This window comes from Gastrolobium bilobum, unplaced genomic scaffold (genome assembly GCF_033153095.1).
Source record: "Gastrolobium bilobum isolate Gb01-03AN ecotype WA unplaced genomic scaffold, APGP_CSIRO_Gbil_v1 utg937, whole genome shotgun sequence".
NCBI lineage: Eukaryota > Viridiplantae > Streptophyta > Magnoliopsida > Fabales > Fabaceae > Gastrolobium > Gastrolobium bilobum.
Window position 1 is genome coordinate 78,478 of NW_026899318.1, and position 21,391 is coordinate 99,868.

At 32.9% G+C, this 21,391-nt stretch overlaps 3 protein-coding genes and 1 non-coding gene across 5 annotated transcripts; 2 read left to right on the forward strand and 2 right to left on the reverse strand.

Moving 5' to 3' along the window:
- On the reverse strand, nucleotides 1-74 carry TRNAN-GUU (transfer RNA asparagine (anticodon GUU)). The gene has a single exon. It is a non-coding gene; the product is annotated as a tRNA-Asn (tRNA).
- A 6,866-nt stretch (nucleotides 75-6,940) lies between these two features.
- LOC133289551 (mannose-1-phosphate guanylyltransferase 1) lies at nucleotides 6,941-9,660 on the forward strand. 2 transcript variants are annotated; one of them, XM_061487518.1, is made up of 6 exons: nucleotides 6,941-7,112; nucleotides 7,601-7,734; nucleotides 8,074-8,136; nucleotides 8,240-8,479; nucleotides 8,611-9,320; nucleotides 9,410-9,660. In XM_061487518.1, the coding sequence occupies exons 2-5, from the start codon at nucleotides 7,624-7,626 to the stop codon at nucleotides 9,280-9,282; spliced, it is 1,086 nt and encodes a 361-aa protein (XP_061343502.1). In that variant the 5' UTR covers nucleotides 6,941-7,112; nucleotides 7,601-7,623; the 3' UTR covers nucleotides 9,283-9,320; nucleotides 9,410-9,660. The 2 variants fall into 2 exon arrangements, with proteins under 2 accessions (XP_061343502.1, XP_061343501.1); XM_061487517.1 differs by having other exon boundaries at nucleotides 6,942-7,112; nucleotides 8,611-9,658.
- Nucleotides 9,661-14,502: 4,842 nt separating this feature from the next.
- On the reverse strand, nucleotides 14,503-17,815 carry LOC133289581 (histone acetyltransferase type B catalytic subunit-like). The gene is made up of 9 exons (XM_061487561.1): nucleotides 17,667-17,815; nucleotides 17,074-17,183; nucleotides 16,892-16,960; nucleotides 16,694-16,732; nucleotides 16,534-16,610; nucleotides 16,292-16,391; nucleotides 15,832-15,913; nucleotides 15,572-15,732; nucleotides 14,503-15,437 (listed from the first exon to the last, which is right to left on the reverse strand). The coding sequence occupies exons 1-9, from the start codon at nucleotides 17,785-17,787 to the stop codon at nucleotides 14,775-14,777; spliced, it is 1,422 nt and encodes a 473-aa protein (XP_061343545.1). The 5' UTR covers nucleotides 17,788-17,815; the 3' UTR covers nucleotides 14,503-14,774.
- A 1,490-nt stretch (nucleotides 17,816-19,305) lies between these two features.
- On the forward strand, nucleotides 19,306-20,740 carry LOC133289594 (uncharacterized protein At2g39795, mitochondrial-like). The gene is made up of 3 exons (XM_061487575.1): nucleotides 19,306-19,609; nucleotides 19,801-20,147; nucleotides 20,257-20,740. Exons 1-3 carry the CDS (start codon nucleotides 19,343-19,345, stop codon nucleotides 20,414-20,416), a joined length of 774 nt encoding a protein of 257 aa, XP_061343559.1. The 5' UTR covers nucleotides 19,306-19,342; the 3' UTR covers nucleotides 20,417-20,740.
- Nucleotides 20,741-21,391: the final 651 nt, after the last annotated feature.

Sequence of the window (21,391 nt, forward strand, 5' to 3'; positions counted from 1 at the left end):
CGCTAGAAGGAGGGCTTGAACCTCCGACCTTGTGGTTAACAGCCACACGCTCTAGCCAACTGAGCTATTCCAGCAAGTTGGCATATAATAGCCCACAAAAGATAATAATAAAAATAAAAATATGTATTTTTTACTTCAAATCTTGTACTTTTAATCCAGTTAAATATAAAATCATTTTTAATTATTTTACTATCTTATATTTAATAATATTTTTAATTAATGAGACCAAAACCGATTACAAGTAATCTGAGCAGCATATCAAGAGTTGAGATCGTCCACAAGTTTTAGAAAGACGATCTCAATCGTTAGAATTATTTTATTTACAGTTAGAAAAATGATCTTAATTAAGCAAAATACAAAAAAATGAGTATTTGACCCTTTCAAATACAAACTGCAAGACTGCGGGCGAGTGAAATTATGATATCAGATATGTAGTTAATTAATTTAAACCATGTGAGTGGTCAATTTTAGAGTAATCCATTTGAGTCCAACAAAAACTTAAAAATGAAAAAAACAAAAAGACATAATTCAACTATTGTTAAAACTAACTTTTTCAATGTATCAAAAAAGAGTTTAGTATTTGTCATTTAAAATGATAGTCCTTTTAGATGAATGTAGTGTATTTTTTTAAATTTTAAATTACAAATTTTTTCCTCCATTCTCTCCCCCTTATAATTTGTTCCTTTATCTCTTTTAAAAGGATATAAGTGTGTATCCTTTAAAAGGACACACACTTGTCCCATCAAAAATTAATAATAATAACTTTTTCATGCTATTTATCGTTTCTCTTTAATTTATCGAACGTTGCCCATTTCATAATTTTATGCGAAGAACAAGGCATAGGCATGATGGTGTTTTCGATTGGCCTTTGATTATAATTCCTTTGATTATAATTATACTCAAAGGACAATCGAACTAAGCACATGTGTTTTCGATTGAATTTTTTAAACTAAGCTAACAAGACAGCCAGTATTTTCTTCCAAATTTCTTGATCACGAAGTGCTATATAAATTATTCATTACACAGATAAAATACACTTACGTGGGATGAAGTTTAAGTTGATGGTTAGTTTCCAAAACATTGCTTCTTTTAACATAATTCTTACAATTTTAATTAACAGCAAAATTTTAGGGCATGATGTTTGCCTATTTGACTTACTTCTTGTTATATTTGCACTTCTAAACATTTGATACCTTGGTCATTGTTATCCCTACTTTGCTTATGCATATGTTTAGTATCATCACGTACGCCCTTTCTATTGCTGACTTTTTTTAGTATGCATCCATGTATGTTAAGCACAAATCTCTAATATCGTCGATTGCACTGATCATAGCCTTTTGCAGATCGCTTATGCACAAAATTCATTTAAAAGGGTTTGCTCAAAGTGCAAACATAGCATTTTCCATATATCAAAACTATCAATGAGGGATGTCACATGCTCCAAGGATTAGCTACGTCAACGGTTTATGTTGACTTCACATCCCTTTGCAATTTTTTTAATTTTTTTTGTAGATCATTTTGCTATAAATTTCGTTATATATCCTCTTTTAAGTTATCACATGATTTCCATTGATAGCATACAATCTTTATGTATTGGTGAGTTTTAAACAATCAATTAAATTCTCAGAGTCAGAGAATATGCTCTCGGACCTATATTTCTGGTAATTTTCCAATTTCACATTCAATGGCTTCAATAAGGCTGTCTTAGACAATTAATTGGGCTTTCCTTATCATACTGCCATTCGAAAGTGATATGATGTAAACTTGAAACAAAATTGCGGTTCCGATTTCCAATTGATCGGCAACTAAGAACAAACACACATAGACATATATATGTGGAACTATCAATTTGTAAATGTCAAAAAAAAAAAAAAAAAATCAATTTGTAAATGCCATAAAAGTTTCGATCCCCAAATTAATTGGCATGAATATTACTGCTCCACCTTCCAGTCAACGCTGATAGAACATTTTATGGTATATTCTCAGCATTAGGTCATAACCTTGCATTCATGCTCATTTTCTTACAGTATTTTATTTATATATATATATATATATATATATATATATATATATATATATATATTTATATATTTATAATCAAGAAAAATAATAATGAAAATAAGCGTTCATAATGTTTCGATTACATTATATAGTTTTTTATGTCATCACAGTCAAATTCAACAATATATAAAAGGAATATATAAGATTGTATATACTTGATCTATAACACCCAATCATTTTCTAAACACATGATATGCAATATTTATATACCATTTGTTTTAGAAAACTTAGGAGAAGTACTATTGATTAATTCATAACGTAGGAGCTACATAACATCAAGCAATTGGGTTGTCCTTTTCAGTATGCACTGAATTCATTGCTGCCATACCCCAAGTCACTCAAATGAAGTAATTATAATTGGAATAAAAACCATTGACACATGAATTGGAGTGAGTCGAGGGCTCTGTAACCGAAGGATTTTAATTATAGATGACAGCTTATCTACGCCATGTGGCATGTGAAGGTTGGAGGCTATAAATGTTCCCACAAAAAATCCGAAACCACAAGGGTTAATTATGCAGCAGAATTTACCCGCACGCGTCTAATTAAATTGCTTAAACCACGATGAGATTGAAATTTTATAGTCAGATGTTTAAGTTCAAATATCATCATTTAATGGTGAGTAGTTTTGGTATTTTAAATAGATAATTATCATTATTTTTTATTTTGATGTGGTAAAATATTTTCTTTTTGGATTAAAATAAAATAGTTTTACAAATTAAGCCTGCGATCATTTATTTATTTACTTAGTTACATACAAAAATATTTAATTTAGATTTACAAGTTTTACTGCAGTTGTCATATTTATCCATTTAAATTAATTTTGAATTTTGGATAAATTATATCAAAATCTTAACTTATTAAAATTTATAAATAAACACAATCATTCATGTAATTTAGGACCCTTTTTTTCCCTTTCTATTATTGCCACGCATTAATAGATGGAAACAGTATTATTAAACCCGACTCAATCTAGTGGTATTGATCCCAAAAATCGGTGAACTAGTGATCTAATCGTTTCGAGTTAGCTAATGATTCAGAACCCAGTAAGAATCGGTTTAAGTTGGCCGATTTTTGTCAAAACCGTCGATCGATTTTTATTAACCCCGTCGGGTCATGTATAATTTTTTTTTTTTGAAAATAAATAAAGCAAAACGTCATTTTTTAAGCAATGACCAAATATAATATCTCTAATTTACATTGCTCCATTTTCAATTCATAAATACACGTACCAATAACACAAAAAATAAAACAATTAAACATTTACATTTAAGAAAAATAAATAAAATTGAAATGAAAAGTAAAAACTCAATGTAAGTTGGATTGAAATTTGAAAGCATAGAAGACAAGGGTGAGAACTAATTTAAAATTTGAAAAGTGATATTAATTTTTTTTAATAATGACCCTATGGATAATTCTTTTTTTTTTTTAGTAATTAGGGAGGGCCTAAGCTCGAAAAAATGTATTACAATGATGCAAGAGTTTTATAATTATGAAAAATAAGTAAATTCTCATTCAGTTTAGTAAACTGATCATTTGAAAAGGAGGCTGGTTGAAGATGATAATATCATCTTCCATGCCAAGCCTTGTTTCACAAATCAATCCTTGCGTTTGTTAACAGACATAATTTTGGATAGATATAATTATGAATTTTGCTAGAGAATATAAAAGTTACTATGAGTATAGAATATAAATTTTATATATATTTATCTGAATTATGTTGTTCAATCAATGATCCACTAACTCAGTGACTCGACCGAGTCAATAACCGATCCGAGTTTAATAATATTGGGTGAAAATATAACGACATGAGGTGTGATAAACAAACACAACTCTAGCTTTTAATTTGCGTAAGTAATCCACTCGAATTATGTTTGTTTATTTGATGAAGATATAAATATTGTGATATACTAAAATCGGGAGGAAAATTTTGTGCTGTACTAACATAGGAAATTTTATGGTTTTTAAAACTACCTATCCATATTATTACATATAAAATAGGATGAAAAACAAAATACTTATACCAGCATATCTCCAAAATATATATATCACACACCTAACATCTACACAAATATGAACAAAAAGTTAATTGTAGTAAAAATAAAATGTATGGATTATTCGCATAATGACATGATCTCATTCTCGAAACATGAAGATGAATTGATATATAGATCGGTTAACAAAAAAGACATTTGCCCTGTTTATGCTTAGCCAAGTTTACGAGTAAAAGTAATATTTTTAATTAAAAAAAAGGGTTTATTTATGACATGTCACCCAAAACCAGTGTTTTAAAACCTCACTCCACCCCTGGATTGACCCGGGTCACAAGTTAGACCCTATATGCACATCGACCCCTCCGACCCCCAAAACCCGACTGAGTTTCAGTGACTCCCGGGTCAGAGGGGTCAAAGGGAGTCACTGCATTTTTATTTAAAAGAAAATTACATGAAACAACGTCGTTTTATTAAAAAAATAAAAATAAAAATGCTTACAAACCTAAATCTAATCGTCCTCTTTTCTTCTAGCGACCTAGACTTGTAGCATCTTGATATTTTGGTATCATTAGAATATGAGTTTTGTACTTTGGTATCTTTATACTTTAGTTAGGTTGTGTAATATTGACTTGTGGTTATAATTGGTAAATTATATTAAATATATTTTGAATCTTTAATGGTTGGTGATTTTTTTTTTAATATTTTCATATAGGATACATATATTTATATTTTTTTAATATATAAAACTGGGTCAGCGTAGTGACCCCGCGACCCCCCGGTTGAACCCGTGACCCCTGACTTCGGTCGGGTCGGGTTTTTAAACACTGCCCAAAACTACATTGTTTTGGAAGTAAGGGTAATTAATAAATGGTGTTTTGATATTTTTGTTTGTTTACTTATTATATGAATTTGACCAAAACATCCTTCATTAATTCTCTTAACTCCAACGACGTAATTTTGAAGTGACATGATATAATTTTATGTAATATGACATGACAAATAATAAATCCTTACAAAATTGCACATAGTTTAATTTTCCACTTTTCATTAACTTACAATAAAAAAAATCACTAAAGATAACATCGAAGCATTAATTGTGCTCAATAAAAAATAAAAGAGGTTGATAAAGTAATGATATAATTGCCAATAAATGCAGGTACAGTTGGCCAAAAGTTTGGTACATTCCCCTTAAGGGTATGGTTTCAAATTCCATTTGGTCGATGTGAGGATTATGTTGGTGGGTGATATGTAATTCCTCCCGAAAATTTTCAAAGAGGTTGAGATCTTCCCTGACCCTAGTGAGTGGGATACCGATGTCTAACCTTACTCTGCAACATTTATTGCAGCTATTACTTGTGATAGAGAGGCTTTTTCTTTCAAATAAGCCATGACTGATATTCACTGGCAGCAAGCAATGGCATCCAAAATTCAAGCTCTTCAAGAAAATGGTACTTGGGATCTTACTACTCTTCCTCCTAGAAAACATGCTCTCCCGTGTAAATGGGTGTTTCACATAAAATATAAGGCTGATGGGACTACAAACCGATCAAGGCTAGACCTATCATTGCAGGTAATAATCAGATTGAAGGAGTCGACTTTCATGAGATGTTTGCTCCTATCACCAAAATGGTTAGTGTTCGTACATTTCTCTCTGTAGTTGTGGGAGCTTCACTAACTTGATGTGAATAATGCTTTCTTAAATGGGGATCTCATTGAGGAAATCTATATGCGTTGTCTTCTTGGTTTTCATTATGATACAAAATGCATGGTTTGTAAGCTCAGAATCCTCTTGGTTTTCACTTTGATACAAAAGGCATAATTTAAAATTTAAATTTTCCGTGTCTGTATCTCTCTTAAAATGACATAACTTTCTATCATTTAAAATGACAAATACTTTTTCCAAAATAATAAGGGTTTAGTGTTTGTAATTTTAGAAAATTTTGACTTATGTCATTTTAGTGAAAGAAAGATATAAGCAAATAAGCAATGGAAATCAAGGGAATGAAAATGAGTAATTTTTTTTTAAAAAATTAAATTTTAAATAAAAAATGCTAGATTATATTTTTCTCTATCTTAAAATTATACAACTATATATTCTTTAAAAGGACAAATATTTTTCATAAATAATAGTAATAATAAATACAAACTGTGAAAAACTCATAGGGAAATTAAATACAACATACATCTAAATATTTAAAAATGAAATTAAATATAAGGGAAAAGAAAATTTGGAGCACATTGTACAACCTTTTACCCGTTTTTAGTAAATAATAATAATAAATATAAAGTGTGTGAAAAACTGACACGGACATTAGATACTCATACATCACATTGTTACAACTTTTGACCCATTTTTAGTAAAAATCAAGAATAATAAATACAAAGGGTAAAAAACTCGCAGGAAAATTAAATACTACATATATCTAAATATTTAAAAAGAAAAATTAAATAAAAGGGAAAAATAAATTTGAAGCAGATTATTACAACCAAGATTATTATCCCCAATCAGTGAAAAATACAAGAGACCAGGGAGTTGAAGAAGTTTCAAATGTTGGTGGGGTGTGTAGAAGTCGAAGAACATGTGTAAAATAAGGAAGCAGAAGGTACAAAAACGGACAACGTAGAAGTTAACAGAAACAGAGGAAGCAGTTAACAGAAACAGAGGAAGTGGCCAAAATCCGAAACTACAAGGAAGCTGCACCGACACTGATAAAAGGAAACCCCAACCCCACGCTCTTAAAAAATTTCATTTTTAACTTACCCAATATATTTATTTCGAAATCCGCTAATAATAAATTTAAATAGACAAACAAAATTAAATAAATGAACAGATAAAATAAGTAGGAAAGCTTCGTTGGAAATATAATTGGCGCGTGGGTCTTATATATAAAGGGGAAGATGGTTCAGACGCAGTGATTCCAACACAGCACGGTTGGGGGCTCTTTCCTTCTTCTCCTTCTAGATTCCAACTCGCCGCGTTGACTCGGTCCGGGTTGGGGTTTTAGTTCGGATTTTGATTCTCTCCGACACGACCCTCGGATCTAAATCCCGTTCGAGGTAATCGTTTGTTTGAGCTGAGGTTATTCTGATTCCGACAATGTAATTGGCGTTTCGCTTCGATTAAGATATTTTCCCGTTCGATTCGTTCATGCTCTGCTGTAATCAATCAGTGCATGTTGTTTCCGTATTCCGATTATTTAATCACAATGTTCGCGTTGTTTTTTTTTTTGTTTTTTTTTCAATGCTTGGAATTTTGCTGTAATTTCGATTTCTGTGTGCTACTCTGATCTGTTGCTGAAGTCACTTGCTGCCCCTGTATCTGTTGTTTTTCTTTTGCTTTGTATTGAATTGATGTACCTATTCAGTAATTTCGCTTCCATTTTCATGGATTTGGGTGCCTCTGCTTCAACCTTTTAATTTGTGTGGTGGTTGTTGTTGGGGGGGAGGATCCAAGCTGCTGCATAAGAAAAGATGCTCATATTTATAGGACACCATGGAACCTATCTGCTCATATCTTGATCTGCTTCTAATTTATAAATTTACAGGAAAAAGCAAAGGGCATATCACAATGAAGGCATTGATTTTGGTTGGGGGGTTTGGAACAAGGTTGAGGCCATTGACACTCAGTTTCCCTAAGCCTCTTGTTGATTTTGCCAACAAGCCCATGATTCTGCATCAGGTAAAGCTATTTTAAGCCTTTTTACCTAAAAGTTTTACATCTGTTTTTATGCTTTGTTGATTTTGCTATAGAAATTAATTAGAGATATGCTTTGTTGTTTAATGCCTTCTCAATGCAACATCTGATGCCTTTTCTTTTACATAACAGAGATTTGTGAAATTTTTGAAGAATAAAAAACGTCTCTGATTTGTATATTCTAGATATATGATCTGAAAAAGCAACTATTTTATGTGTGCATGAAATATGAATATTTATTTATGTACATCATTGTCTATTTCTCGTAATATGGAATAATAGACTATCATACTGATTTGCCTTTTAATTTGGCTTGTTTTTCAGATTGAGGCTCTTAAGGCCATTGGAGTTTCTGAAGTGGTACTAGCCATCAATTACCAACCAGAGGTAAGGATCGTGCCTCTCCTTACAACATTGTTTTAGTCAATGCTTAAAGAGATTTTAAGTGGCTAAGGTTTCTTTACCTTGGTTACACTTCCTACTACTGCAGGTTATGTTGAATTTCTTGAAGGATTTTGAAGCAAAGCTCGGCATCAAGATCACTTGTTCTCAAGAAACTGAACCACTGGGAACTGCAGGCCCCCTGGCTCTTGCCAGGGATAAGCTGATAGATGACTCTGGAGAGCCCTTTTTTGTTCTCAACAGTGATGTTATCAGTGAGTACCCGCTTAAAGAAATGATCGAATTCCACAAATCCCATGGAGGAGAGGCGTCCATAATGGTAACAAAGGTAAAAGAATTGACCTCACTCCCCGCTCCCACACACACAAAAAATAAAATAAAATAAAAATCCATTGCTAACATGTCAGACTATACATACAAGTTGGAACATGGAATATCATTTTTAATCTACGTGTGTAGGTTGATGAGCCTTCAAAATATGGTGTGGTTGTGATGGAGCAGACGACAGGACTGGTTGAGAAATTTGTAGAGAAACCGAAGTTGTTTGTTGGTAACAAAATCAATGCTGGAATTTATCTGTTGAACCCCTCTGTTTTGGATCGAATTGAACTGAGGCCCACTTCTATTGAGAAAGAGGTGTTTCCAAAGATTGCTGCAGAGAAAAAGCTTCATGCAATGGTCCTGCCAGGATTCTGGATGGACATTGGACAACCGAGGGACTATATTACTGGCCTGAGGCTTTACCTGGAGTCATTGAGGAAGAAGTCTTCTTCTAAGTTGGCCAGTGGCCCTCACATTGTGGGGAATGTCATTGTGGATGAGACTGCCAAAATTGGTGAGGGATGTCTCATTGGACCTGATGTCGCTATTGGTCCTGGCTGCATTGTTGAGCCAGGTGTTAGGCTCTCGCGCTGCACAGTCATGCGAGGAGTCCGGGTTAAAAAGCATGCATGCATATCCAGTAGTATTATTGGGTGGCATTCCACTGTTGGGCAATGGGCTCGTGTGGAGAATATGACTATCCTTGGAGAAGATGTCCATGTATGTGATGAAATTTACAGCAATGGTGGCGTGGTTTTACCCCACAAGGAGATCAAGTCAAGTATTTTGAAGCCAGAGATAGTCATGTGAGGTCAATGTTGTTCAAAATGGTAGCATGGGATGAAGAGGTAGTAAGTTATTTAGTCTGAAACTTGTTTGTTCGTTTCATCTGTTTTCCCTTTTCCTTCATCCCATCCTTTTCTTTCACCCCACGCAGTGTACAAGTCAGTTTTTCGATTATAACGAGTGACGTCATTACAATGTTCAAAGGTCAGAATCTTTGTAAAGGTCGAAAGTTTGATCTGCTGTGCAAAGTTTGTGTAATTTTCAGGGTATGTATAGGAATAAATTATTAATTACTTGTTTCTTTCCAGCTATTACAACTCACTAGGAAAAAGCTAAGACGTATTTCAATTTACGATTAAATGTGCGAAATCATAATTATATACCTGTCATTGCTGCTGCATGTACAGCAGCTTTAGATGTGATTTTGTATATATATATATATATATATATAGTAAAATTATTTCTGCACCTGCTTTACATATAGCAACGACAAGTATATGGTTATAATTTTTCGCATGTAATGCTTTCATCCTTTGTATGGTTATGATTTTTTGTATTTAATGTTTTCAAGTATATATATTGCAAGTATTTGATTGCTGCACGTATAGCAGCTACAGAAATATAAACCCTTATGTATATATATATATATGGTTCGTTTTTTCTGCCGTCACTGCAGATAAGTTATCTGTATTGAGCTCAATACGATATCATTTTGGGACGAAAATCATAGTATTTTTGTAATTTTACTTTATTTCAAGATTATTATAGTTTTTATCATTATAATTTTTTAATTTTTCAAACAAAAAATGACTTCGTTTTAGGAATGAATGCATATAACTTATCTATAGTGATTGTGAAAATATTTTTCTCATATATGTATAACTATGTACCCCAGAAGTATATAATTATATCATCAAAGTTGTTTTTTTTTCTTTACATGTTAGCAGACAAGTTCTGAAAAGTGATTGAAGAGAGAGAAAAAAACAATTTTAATGTTATAACTATATACTTTCGGGAGTACATAATTATAAAGGATAGTTGTAAATTTGGGGCTAACGAGTTTGGATGTTTACGCAGGGGCAGACCCAGTAGGGGGGCTAGGGTGGGCCCCCGCCCCCCTCTAAAATTTGAGAATTTTTTTTATATAATATATGTAGAAAAATTGAATCAATTTGAATTACCCAATTTATATAAAGTGGCGTAACTTTGACTTAGTAATTGTGTTCCAATTCACCACTTAACTAATTACATAGTGGCTAATCCATTTTGAAAGACGCGTCTTACATACATTCACTTTATGAAAGTGCAAACATGGACAGATAATCATATACTTTCTTTTTTTTTTTGTTTTGGAAATAATCATATACTTTTAATTGCACGCAAATGCAGCAGAGGGTAATTTGACTCTTTCTACACGGCTTCTAGAGACACACTTATGTTACAAGTTCTTGGATGATTCACACATATTTTAGAGTCTACATACGACGAAGAAACACAAAATTTAGAAGACTGAACGATCGAACTGCAATGACTTAGCCATCGTTTTTTCCTTCTCCCTCTCTCTCCTTTCCGTGTTCCGTCCATCACCAATCTCCTTCTTCATCCTTTTGATTTTGGCTGTGTAAATTCTAGAGGCAGGCAGAATCAACTTCCTCCTTCCTTAGATCATTGCGTGTATGTATAATCATAGACTATCTGTGATTACATACATTGAAAAAGAAATTATTGAGTTTTAGCACGGATTTAATTATATGAGTTTGACAATATGAAAACACGTAGAGCAAGAGTAAGTGAAGTGATATTAATTTCTGTAATAGATTTTTTTTCAATTTTTTGTATATTAAATTTGTATTGTATTTCAAGTATTTTTATTTATAATATAGTATTTTTTATTTTCGTCCCTTCTTATTAAAATTTCTGTGTCCGACACTGTGTGTTTACGAGTGATCAATGACGAAGCCAACAAAAGATGTTAGTCCTGTGTAGTCAGTGCCTAATTTTATCTGTTTTGCATATAATGCCAAATTTTAGCCAATTTGAAAATCATCCGGTGCCTAGGCCTAGCTGGTCTTAACGTGGTTTCGTCGTTGTGTGTAATCATCCAGTGCAACTGTTGTAGCATGACAAAATTGGATACTTCCAAGTTCCAACCACTACAAAGAAATCGTCGGCGAGGTATATATAAAGGGAAAAGTGTTTATAATTTTAAAGGATGTAAAGTTGTGTCATTTTAAGAGAGAGAAAGAGATAGATTAAGGAGGAGAGAGAGTTGACAAAAAAATAAAGGTGTGGGTCCCACCTCTTTGTGAGAGTGAAATGATGTAAGTTATGTAATTTTAAATGATAGACATTTTTCCCATATATAAAAGAGTAAAAATATTTCCCCAATATGAATTCGAGAGAAGTTTTTAGATAGACTTCTCTTAACCATTTGCAAGCTTCAAGTTTTATTTAGGAGCTTGGATGGTATTTTGTGAGGGTTTTGCCATAGATTCGTTTGTACAAATATCTTTCTTTTTCTTTTTATTATTAAAAAGTAGTGATTATTTTATTATAAAACTCAAATTCTCAATGTATCAACAATAATATTTATACATTACCTTTTTTTTGTAATAATATTTATACATTACTTTTGTTCTAATATTCTTACAAGTTACATAATCTATTTATTTATTTTTTGTGTGGATACATCACCTATTTTTTAATAATAAAACAAGAGAAATATATTTTTAATCTATATTTTTCCTCTTTCTTTTTAACCAACCAAACAAATAAAGTGTACCTCAAGATTGAAAGAAAATGATGTGCAAAAGTCATTTCGACATTTCCCATTTGGATAGTGTACGTTTACACACGTATTGCGTATTGCAAGTGCATGGCCCAATATGTTTTTGTCTATTTGCTTCTGCAGTTATATCACTTGACAAGAACTGAAACTTTTTGGTTAAATGGCCTTGCCTTTATATTTGTCTATATTAGAAGTTTTTCAAAAAGATTAGAAGGGGTGGGGCAGGATTTCCTCAGTGCAGCAACCTTTGGAGCTCACCACAAACGAAAATGTTCCTCTTACACAAGCACTTTCCACAAAGACTTTAAAAAAAAAAATGAGGCATTGCTTTATTGGAAAAAAAAAATGAAAGAAAGAAAGGATAAAAAAAAATGGTGCTGATTTAATTAAAGTGAGTTGGTGACGCTTTTAGCCGTGGACATATAACATAGGTTAAAGATTTATTAAGATACCAACAAAGCCCAGCACAATTGGTAGATAGCTGAGTTCCTTAAATATGTTGACAGGGGTTCGATCCTTGGCCGTGCGTATGAAAAAAGCTTTGTTGGGAGAGGTTTACCCACTTAATGTGATCTCCCGCCTTGAAAGGATTAGTCTTCAGCTGTCGGCGGGAAGATACCTTGAGAAATCAAAAAAAGAAAAAGAAAAAAGAATTATTATTGTACATGATTAAAAATATTTTTCTCGTATACATATAATATACATGTGAATCCCGTTAAAAAGAAGAAAGATAAAAAAAAGAATAAATAACTTTTTGGATCCTCAACAAAAAATAGGAAATCCATTTTAATTTTTTAGAAAAAAAAATCGACTTATGGTCTCGTGAAACTCCAGTTCTTTGAAATTGTGGTCCTTCAGAAATTCAAAGAAGACCAACATTAATTCGTCAAAAAGAATTAATATAGATGTTTTTTTCTAAGAGATTAAAATGAATTATGTGTTTTTTTGTCAAGGACCCAAAACGAATATTTATTCTAAACAAAAATCAGTAGTACCTACATATTTGTTACGAGAAAAAAATATCTCTTTATAATAGGAGAAGTTTTTAGCCAAATAACGTCTCAGAAAAAATATTTAATATAATATGATAATTTGTTTAGAATATGTAGGTTTTCTAATTCTCTACGACAAAAGCAGGAAATTAGAAAACCTAGAGCATTACCGAATCCAGATCTGCCGAGATTTGATGACAGCTATGACTTCGATGAAAGCTTCCTACAAGGATTGTCAGGACATTGAAGAAGATAAGATAGTGCTGGCCAATGGCCATACATATTTATTAACATTCATCGGATAATTGGGCTTGCGCAGTCCCACTTCTCTTGATGCAATATAAAATAATTAATTCAATTTAAAAGTTTAAATTGTTAGATGAAAATATATTAACAGTTTTATATTTTATATTACAAACCTGAGATGGTAATAAGATTCAAATACAATGAATTTTTTGTATTCATAGTGAATAGTATTCGTCTGCCGTGTTTGTGTTAAAAGCATTCATGGTCATATTTTGTTCATATCAATCCACAATTGATCTATTATAATTAATTTGTTATATAAATATATATTTACCTTCAATTGTCACTTATTTATTAACTTAAGGTTATTTAACTAAATTTCATGCGAAAAGTAAAATTAACAGGTATTAATATAGTGTTATCTCAACCCATGCACTAAACAAGTTGTATTGGTTTCTAAGATTTTAAGGCTAATAATTATTGATGTCATGACTAGATTGAGGGTATTCATTTCAACCCAAATACGACCCGTAGACCCAAAGTACCTCCCCTTCAACTTATACTGTTTTTTTTTTTAAATTGTTTTGACATCTGCAATTTCTACATACACTCTACTGAGACGACTTATGTGTACCTAAACTATAATTACGACTTATGTCGAGAAATTTCAGCACACGAATTCGACGTAGATAAACTACGCCCGGTCCTTGAACGAAAATACACTGACAGAAAGATCACGCGTAGTTTTACTTTTACCCAGTTCTCAAGTTGATTGATCCGGGCTCAGTTGATTTGTTTATGTATTGAATGAATAGCTAATTTTACTGCCATGAATGATTTATCCTGACATTTATAGCATATTTTGTATACAAAACAGTACATAATTAGAAGCTCCCAAAAGAAGACTTCGGGGGAAGAAAAAAAAAAGTACCTATTTCTCCTAAAATAAATTAAAATCAATCATGCCTAACTACAATTGGTAAGAAGCTAGTGATATTCACATGTACGTTCCAGGTTGGATTCTATTAGCACAAACTCACTGACATGATCCTGACCATGATTATAGTTCTACGGCACCAATGAAGAACAATTAAAGAGTGAGAACTACAAAACCAGAGTCCATAACCTACATATTTCTTGGACGTAACAAACTATTGCATGGCAGAAAAGTACGAGCAAGCTGAATAAGTGGACGACATCCACTGTTTGTCACTCAAATCGACTTTAGTTGTGGTTAAATCTCAGTCATCACAACCTACGACTACATCACATGGTTCTTTCACAGCCTATTACAAGAAAACTTCAATTACAACCTAGTAGAAAGAACCAAAATACAGTAGTGATCGTGCCTCCTAGGAGTCTGTCTATCAAGATAACAATCTGTGTGATTGTCCAGAAATACAAAATTAAATGGGTCAACAGGAAAACATTTACACAAGATCATAGATGGGCGACCTTGTCCTTTCATGCCATCTTGTGGAGGCCGGAATTTAATTAACAGCCAGAACTGAGCTCCCAAGATGCAGGGTTACCTTTTCCGCAATCAACTGTATTTCTTTCACCCTTTCCTGAGCTACCTTTAGGAGCTGCTCTTCTTGGTTGGTCTGATTGTCATCCAGCTGCACAGTACTAGCTTCATTAGCCTCTGATCTGAACATGACAAATGACATCTCCTGATCAACATCACTTGGTACTTCAATAAGTTGCTTCCCAGAAGTCCCAGAACCTTTCCCTAAGATGTCATACTTCACACGGTCGGAAATAAAACTAAAAAAGTTCTCCATGTTTTGGTCAACAGGATTAAGGCCAATGTAGATCAAAACCTCCCAACACTGGAGAAACTGCTTCTTGTTAATTTTCAGACTTTTCCTTACCTCCTCAATAGCACTGGGAGGTGGCATGAGCTGGGGAGAATGTGTTTTCTTTGATAACTCTCCTTGCTTTAGAAATGAGACAGCCATAGTAACTAAATGCTGGATTGGGTCAAAACGAAGCAGGCGAAGTGTGTCAACACAAGTGCGGACATGTTGGAAGTGATCTAATGGCTCTTCTACTGTCAAGTCAAAAACATTTTCAGATATGGCAACATCATTTAGCACCTCTAGAAGGAACCGACCATAACCCTTGTGCTGGTAAGGAGGCAATATCAGTATCTGGCATCAATAGAAGGTCACATCAAAAGGTCATAAAAAGAAACACTTGAGAGAATTCTAGAAGAGCATGTTAAAAGTTAAAACTGATTTTGAGAGTATAGCAGCTATTACTGAATGACCAATATATAACAAACCTGACTTAGTCGCAATCGAGAATCATCAGGATAGCGGTAAAATCGATAAACAGCAGAAAAACCAATCAACCTACATTGGATCTCTCCCTGCGGATCAGTTTTCTTCTGAATCAAGACATACAACTCCCAACGTGGATCAGTAACATCAATAGGGCTGCTACCTATATGATAAACAAGAGTGGTTAAAAAAGCAATGAGCAACAGCTACATGCAATCTAAACATCGCTTAAAATCGGGTATATGAAGTGGGTGAAAATTACCATCAACAAGAAGAAGAATAAGGGGTATTAGATGACTGTAAAGTTGTCCAGTAGCCATGTTACCTGCCACCAAGCGAACAACCTAGTACAGGAGATATATTAGAATGGCATTCAATTTCACAATATTTCTCTAAAATATGCATATGCAGAAAGATACATGAGTGGGGTTAAAAAGGAAAAGGAAGACAAAATACAAACTTGTTGCACAGACACTTATAACAAAAAAAAAGAACATTTTCTGTTGGCTGGACTTTTCATGCAAAAGAAGGTTGTTGGAACAAGTTAATCACATTTGCATAAAGTACATTTGATCACTGGCTGGCAAGAATATATGACACAATATACAAGTGTATCAGACAATTCATAATTTCTCTGAAAAAATTTAAACTGAGCATTTGTGCTCAAGCAACCTAACTTTTACCTATAGTGCAACACATTGAGCCTAAATGTAAATTACAACCTCAACATCAGAAGTAGCTGAATCTGCATGCTGATTGGAATCATCAATGTGCCCCTCGAAAGCTTTGTGCTTCAAAACCTCTCCATCTGAGATGGTTGTCCTGCAAACCAATTAAAATTGGCATCCAGTCTTTACAATTTTACAAATTAAATTTGAAGTAATCTATTAAAAATGCAAAGAAAGTGTGCACAGAGAGTATGTTGCTTTTGTTTAGAATGAAAAGAGTAAGAAAGACTTAATACCTAACAAAATCCTCATCTACCAAATTTTTTTGAAGGAATTCATCCTTGCTATCAACAAGAGTCTCAGCAAAAATTGTCTGCAAAAAATAACAAACCAAGTCACAGTGTCATTGGTAAAAGGTGTCAAAATAATGGTCACACAGTAGATGTTGATGCATACCTGAAGAGCAGATTTAAGATCTGTGATCCCTTTGCCTCGCTTAAACAATCAAATAGCACATTTAAGTAAAGTGTCAAAGCCATAATGGAGGCAGCAAAACAAAAGAAAATTCTGAACTATCTGGTAAAATAAAACAAGGAATGGAATATGAATATTTTTTTTACATCAATCTAAAGTCTAAACGAATTCAGAACTTACATCAGATGAACTCTGGAATGTAATTTCAGAATACGCATAAAAGGATATGCTGCTAACCCAGATGGTGATCTACAATAGAAGTGGAAAACAAGCTTAAAAGGAAGATATTGTACACCATGAAACATTCAAATACGATTATCTTTGAATTAAGAGTTTCCAATTTTTTTAAAAATTAATCTGACCTTCAAATCCTCATAACCATAAAATTTTCCATCATCGTCAAAAAAGCTATTCAAATCCACAGGATCAATGAGAAAACTCTCTGGAGCATGGAATTCCTGTATGCTTGAAACTGTACAATAATGACAGACATTACATAATTAAGTACGCCAATTGCCAAATCACTGCATACGGACCAGCAACTCAAAGAAATGAGGAAGAAAACTAAATAATAGGAAAGGCCACTTTAATGAACTTGGACATAACTTGTATTTTCATAGACTGAGCACGAGCAAGAAACAATCGCTTCACATGTTTAATCAAAATCTTCACCCTAAACAGCAATATGTATATATATTATTTTATTTTATTTTATAACGATGCTAATTAGTTAGCATCGTTCTGGTTACCTATAATGCTGAAAACACTAGTCTCAATTGATAACCCGCAAGTCAAAAAAGAAAATCAAAAAGAAAGAAAAGAAACAGAGTGAATCAAGTTAAAATCAGAAGAATATAAGGTCAGAATCCTATTTTGAAAGTAAAGGAACACAAATCAAGAGATATAATCCAAATCAAGAGCTGCGTGTTATGATTATTGCATTCTTTTAGCGTACCTAGAAAGATTCTTATGCAGTCCTTCGCTTCAACTCCGGCATCTACGCCGGAGAAGCCAGCACGGCGACTTTTTTTCTTTTCGTTGTTGGGATCCGAAATCGTTCGCTTCTTCCGCCCCATTCGCTTTCGGGTTCTCTTCTACGAGTTGTTAGGGTTTTCAGAGCGGGAAATGTATTAGATTTGGGCCTTTAAATAGGAAAAATTTTCGGTACCCATTTTCTAACGTGACAAGCAAAATTTAAAACAAGTTAAAGCAACATATTTTTTTTGTCTTTTTTAATTTGATGTATTTTAACTGGTAATTACAAAAAATATTGTATTTTTTTATTTTATTTCTGCTTTAAAGAATTTACAAAACTGAGAGTAAAAATAACAAATTTTTCACCATTTCCTTCAGAATATCTTAAAAGCAGAGAATAATATGAAACTAGTGTGTAATATTATAATTAAAAATAAAAGTATATTAATTGAGAAAGAAAATAAAAAACAAATTAAGTACCACCTTAAGTTCCCGGAACGATTTAAAGATGAATACACTAAATATTAAAAATTATGTATCACAAATATGCATTAATCATCCATTGTGTTTGTGTAGCTCAACATTCAAGGTAGATTTCTCACCACTTTTATAATCTTAATTATGGCAGATATAATTAACACTAACTCGATCTGGATGAGATTTAAGTCCCGTAAGTGCCAACGCCAATAATTAACCAAAGTCCCTTTAAGATTTCGACATAGTTACACTTAGCAACTGTACAATTCAATGAAACTATAATACACAGTATCTTTTTTTTCTATTTTTTTTTTTGGTAAACATTTTCTCATAAATTTAAAGGTTTGTTGAGGATCATGTAAACTTTTATTGTAGTGAGATCCACAAATGTGATTACCCTATTAAGATATCTGTTATCTAATGTATTTAAAAAAATATATAATTTTCTGGATATATTTATCTATTATAAAGATCATTAAAATAATAAAATAAAAACAAATTATTTATCAATAAATTTTCATATATATATATATATATATATATATATATATATATATATATATATAGTGTCAAATTTAAAATTTGACACCTCATCTGAGAGCCATTAGATCAAAAAAGATCAACGACTCTGATTTGTAAGTATGCGACACCATTGATCTTTTTTTTTTATCTAATGACTCTCAGATGATGTGTCAAATCTAAAATTTGACACTGGTGTCAAAGGATCCTACCTCATATATATATATATATATATATATATATAGGGATAGGATAATCTTACACCGGTGTAAAAGTTAGAAGTCTTACACTCAATTTTGAACATTGATCCACTTGTATCCAATGGCTCATATTACTAAAAAATTTGAGCCCTTAGACATAAGTGGGATCAACGGATAATATTGAGAGTGTAACTTACACTAGTGTAAAATGATCCTGACTCATATATATATATATATATATATTTACGGATGTATTTCACTTACTTCGTAAAACATGTATCATTTTGTGAACTCTACCCATTTTTAATTTTTTTGGGCTGGCCCAACAACAATAATGGGCCGAAACAATCTATACCTAGGTTTTTCATTTTACATAAATTTAGGGGTTGGAAAATTTCCCAATCGTACATCGTAAAACCTTAGTAAAACCCTTCTCTCTCTCCCCCTGTGTGTTGTGGAAATGGCGTTCAACTCGATTCTTCTTCGCAAGTTGGGTTCTTTTGCGAGGCCTCTTGCTGTTGCGGGTCGATTGATGAAGAAGACCCACCCGGGTTATTTCACCGCCATTAACCAGCTCAACCACAAGCCCTCTTTGGACCCATTGGTTCCGAGGCTTCACTTTTCTTCTGTTGCTTCTTCTAAGAACATGCCCACCTCCGATGAGAACCTCCTCCGAGTCATCGAATCCGAAATTGATTGCGCCCAGGAGACCGACGATCATGGCGCTGTAAGTTGTTTCCTTTCTCATTTCACTCATACATGATGATGATGATTGATGGATTCAATACCCAACTCATATTATGGATGATGATGATGATGACGATGATAGTTGTTTTTTTATTCATAATTTTTTAGTTGACCCAATAAAATTTATTTTTATTCATCTTATGCAATGTTAAAACTGTAATTTGTTATCAGGTTGAAGAGGTTCCAAGTAATTTCCCATTTAAAATAGTTGATAGTGCTGGACAGCAGACTATAATACTTGAACGAACATACCAAGGTGAAGAAATTAAGGTTGAGGTTCACATGCCTGATCTGGTAACTGGGGAAGAAAATGATGATGGTAATGATGATGATGATAATGAAAGTGAGAGAGCATCACAGTCAAGCATTCCACTTTCAGTGAGTGTTTCTAAGAAGGGTGGACCCTTTCTAGAGTTCAGTTGTGTGGCTTACCCTGATGAGATTGTTATTGACACCTTGTCTGTTAAGAATCCTGACCTTGCTGAGGATCAAATTCCTTATGAGGGACCAGACTTCCAGTATGCCCCTTCTTCCTTTTCTTTTGTGGATCTTGCTTCCATTTACAATTTAATTGATGTTCTTTGTAAGGCCTTGTTTGATTGAACTTGTTCAATGTGTCTTTTACAGGGATTTGGATGAGGGCCTGCAAAAATCTTTCCACAGGTATCTAGAAATTAGAGGAATCAAACCTAGCACAACCAATTTCTTGCATGAGTACATGATCAACAAGGACAGTAGAGAATACTTGGTGTGGTTGAAAAAACTCAGGAACTTCGTTGGAGCATAAACCATTCGCAGCTCTTCATGTGCTTACAGCCATCGTTTGAAGAAAGTACGGACCATACTTGCATTGCTTGTATGTTTTAATGAGATACATTGGAAGGGAAAGATAATAAGATATCTTATCATTGTGGCTTAGTAGTAGTAGTTTCTATTAAAAGTGGACCATATCCGAAAATGTTTAGTTAATTTTATTTATCTATCTCCCTCCCGGTACGCATTTCTTTAAACATGGCCTTAATATGCTGAACTTGAGGTTTGGCTGGAAAGCAACGCATTGGCTTTTATTTGTTTCCTTCAAATTCGATGTACGCTTTTTTATTCTCCTTTTCATTTTGAGTAAATTACTGTTTTTCGTCTTCTAGAAACATGGCATTCTCAAGTTGGTAACCAAGAATTATTTATTTATTTTTTGCAATTAAAGCGTTCGTTTTAATGTTAGAAGTAACTAGTAAGGTGTTACGAAAAAATAAATAAAAATGAAAATTTGGCTTTATTGAGGAAGCTTGACTTTTTATACAGTGTTTTTTTTTTAAAAAATAATTCTTATGATTTTTATTCAAATACTTCAAAGTTTAAATAGATAATAGAGAACCTTAGAAATAATTATCCATTAGCATTAGATAGATTCTAGCAATAACTATGAGCTATCATTTAGGAAAGAAATTCAAATAACTACCCATTACTTGAACAACCCACTAATTTAGAAAATAATAAAATAAAAATAAAAAACTATAAGATTTTCTCACCCTAAAAATAACTTTTGTCCTCAAAAGTAAATTTAACGTCAAGTAATTGAATCATCTTCAATATCCGCTTCTTCTTCACTTTCGTCCATCATCGTCTCGTAGTCGCTCTCTTTTGTCACTGCTTGGATGGTGAACAATTGTTTTGATCTTATGATTGGAGGCCTCGTATAATTTTGTTAGCCCAATAGTAGATGAGAGGGTGTTGGGCCTGTTACCCACCAAGATGTCCAACC

Bases quoted from the DNA above. Each gene is read 5' to 3' on its own strand.
- LOC133289594 (XM_061487575.1), top strand. From the start codon at position 19,343: ATGGCGTTCAACTCGATTCTTCTTCGCAAGTTGGGTTCTTTTGCGAGG. The intron at 19,610-19,800 runs GTAAGTTGTTTC...ATTTGTTATCAG, and splicing joins AGACCGACGATCATGGCGCT to GTTGAAGAGGTTCCAAGTAA. The intron at 20,148-20,256 runs GTATGCCCCTTC...TGTCTTTTACAG, and splicing joins TATGAGGGACCAGACTTCCA to GGATTTGGATGAGGGCCTGC.
- LOC133289581 (XM_061487561.1), bottom strand. From the start codon at position 17,787: ATGGGGCGGAAGAAGCGAACGATTTCGGATCCCAACAACGAAAAGAAA. The intron at 17,184-17,666 runs GTACGCTAAAAG...ATTATTGTACAG, and splicing joins CTGCATAAGAATCTTTCTAG to TTTCAAGCATACAGGAATTC. The intron at 16,611-16,693 runs GTATGCATCAAC...TATTTTTTGCAG, and splicing joins ATCTTAAATCTGCTCTTCAG to ACAATTTTTGCTGAGACTCT.
- LOC133289551 (XM_061487518.1), top strand. From the start codon at position 7,624: ATGAAGGCATTGATTTTGGTTGGGGGGTTTGGAACAAGGTTGAGGCCA. The intron at 7,735-8,073 runs GTAAAGCTATTT...CTTGTTTTTCAG, and splicing joins AGCCCATGATTCTGCATCAG to ATTGAGGCTCTTAAGGCCAT. The intron at 8,480-8,610 runs GTAAAAGAATTG...CTACGTGTGTAG, and splicing joins CGTCCATAATGGTAACAAAG to GTTGATGAGCCTTCAAAATA.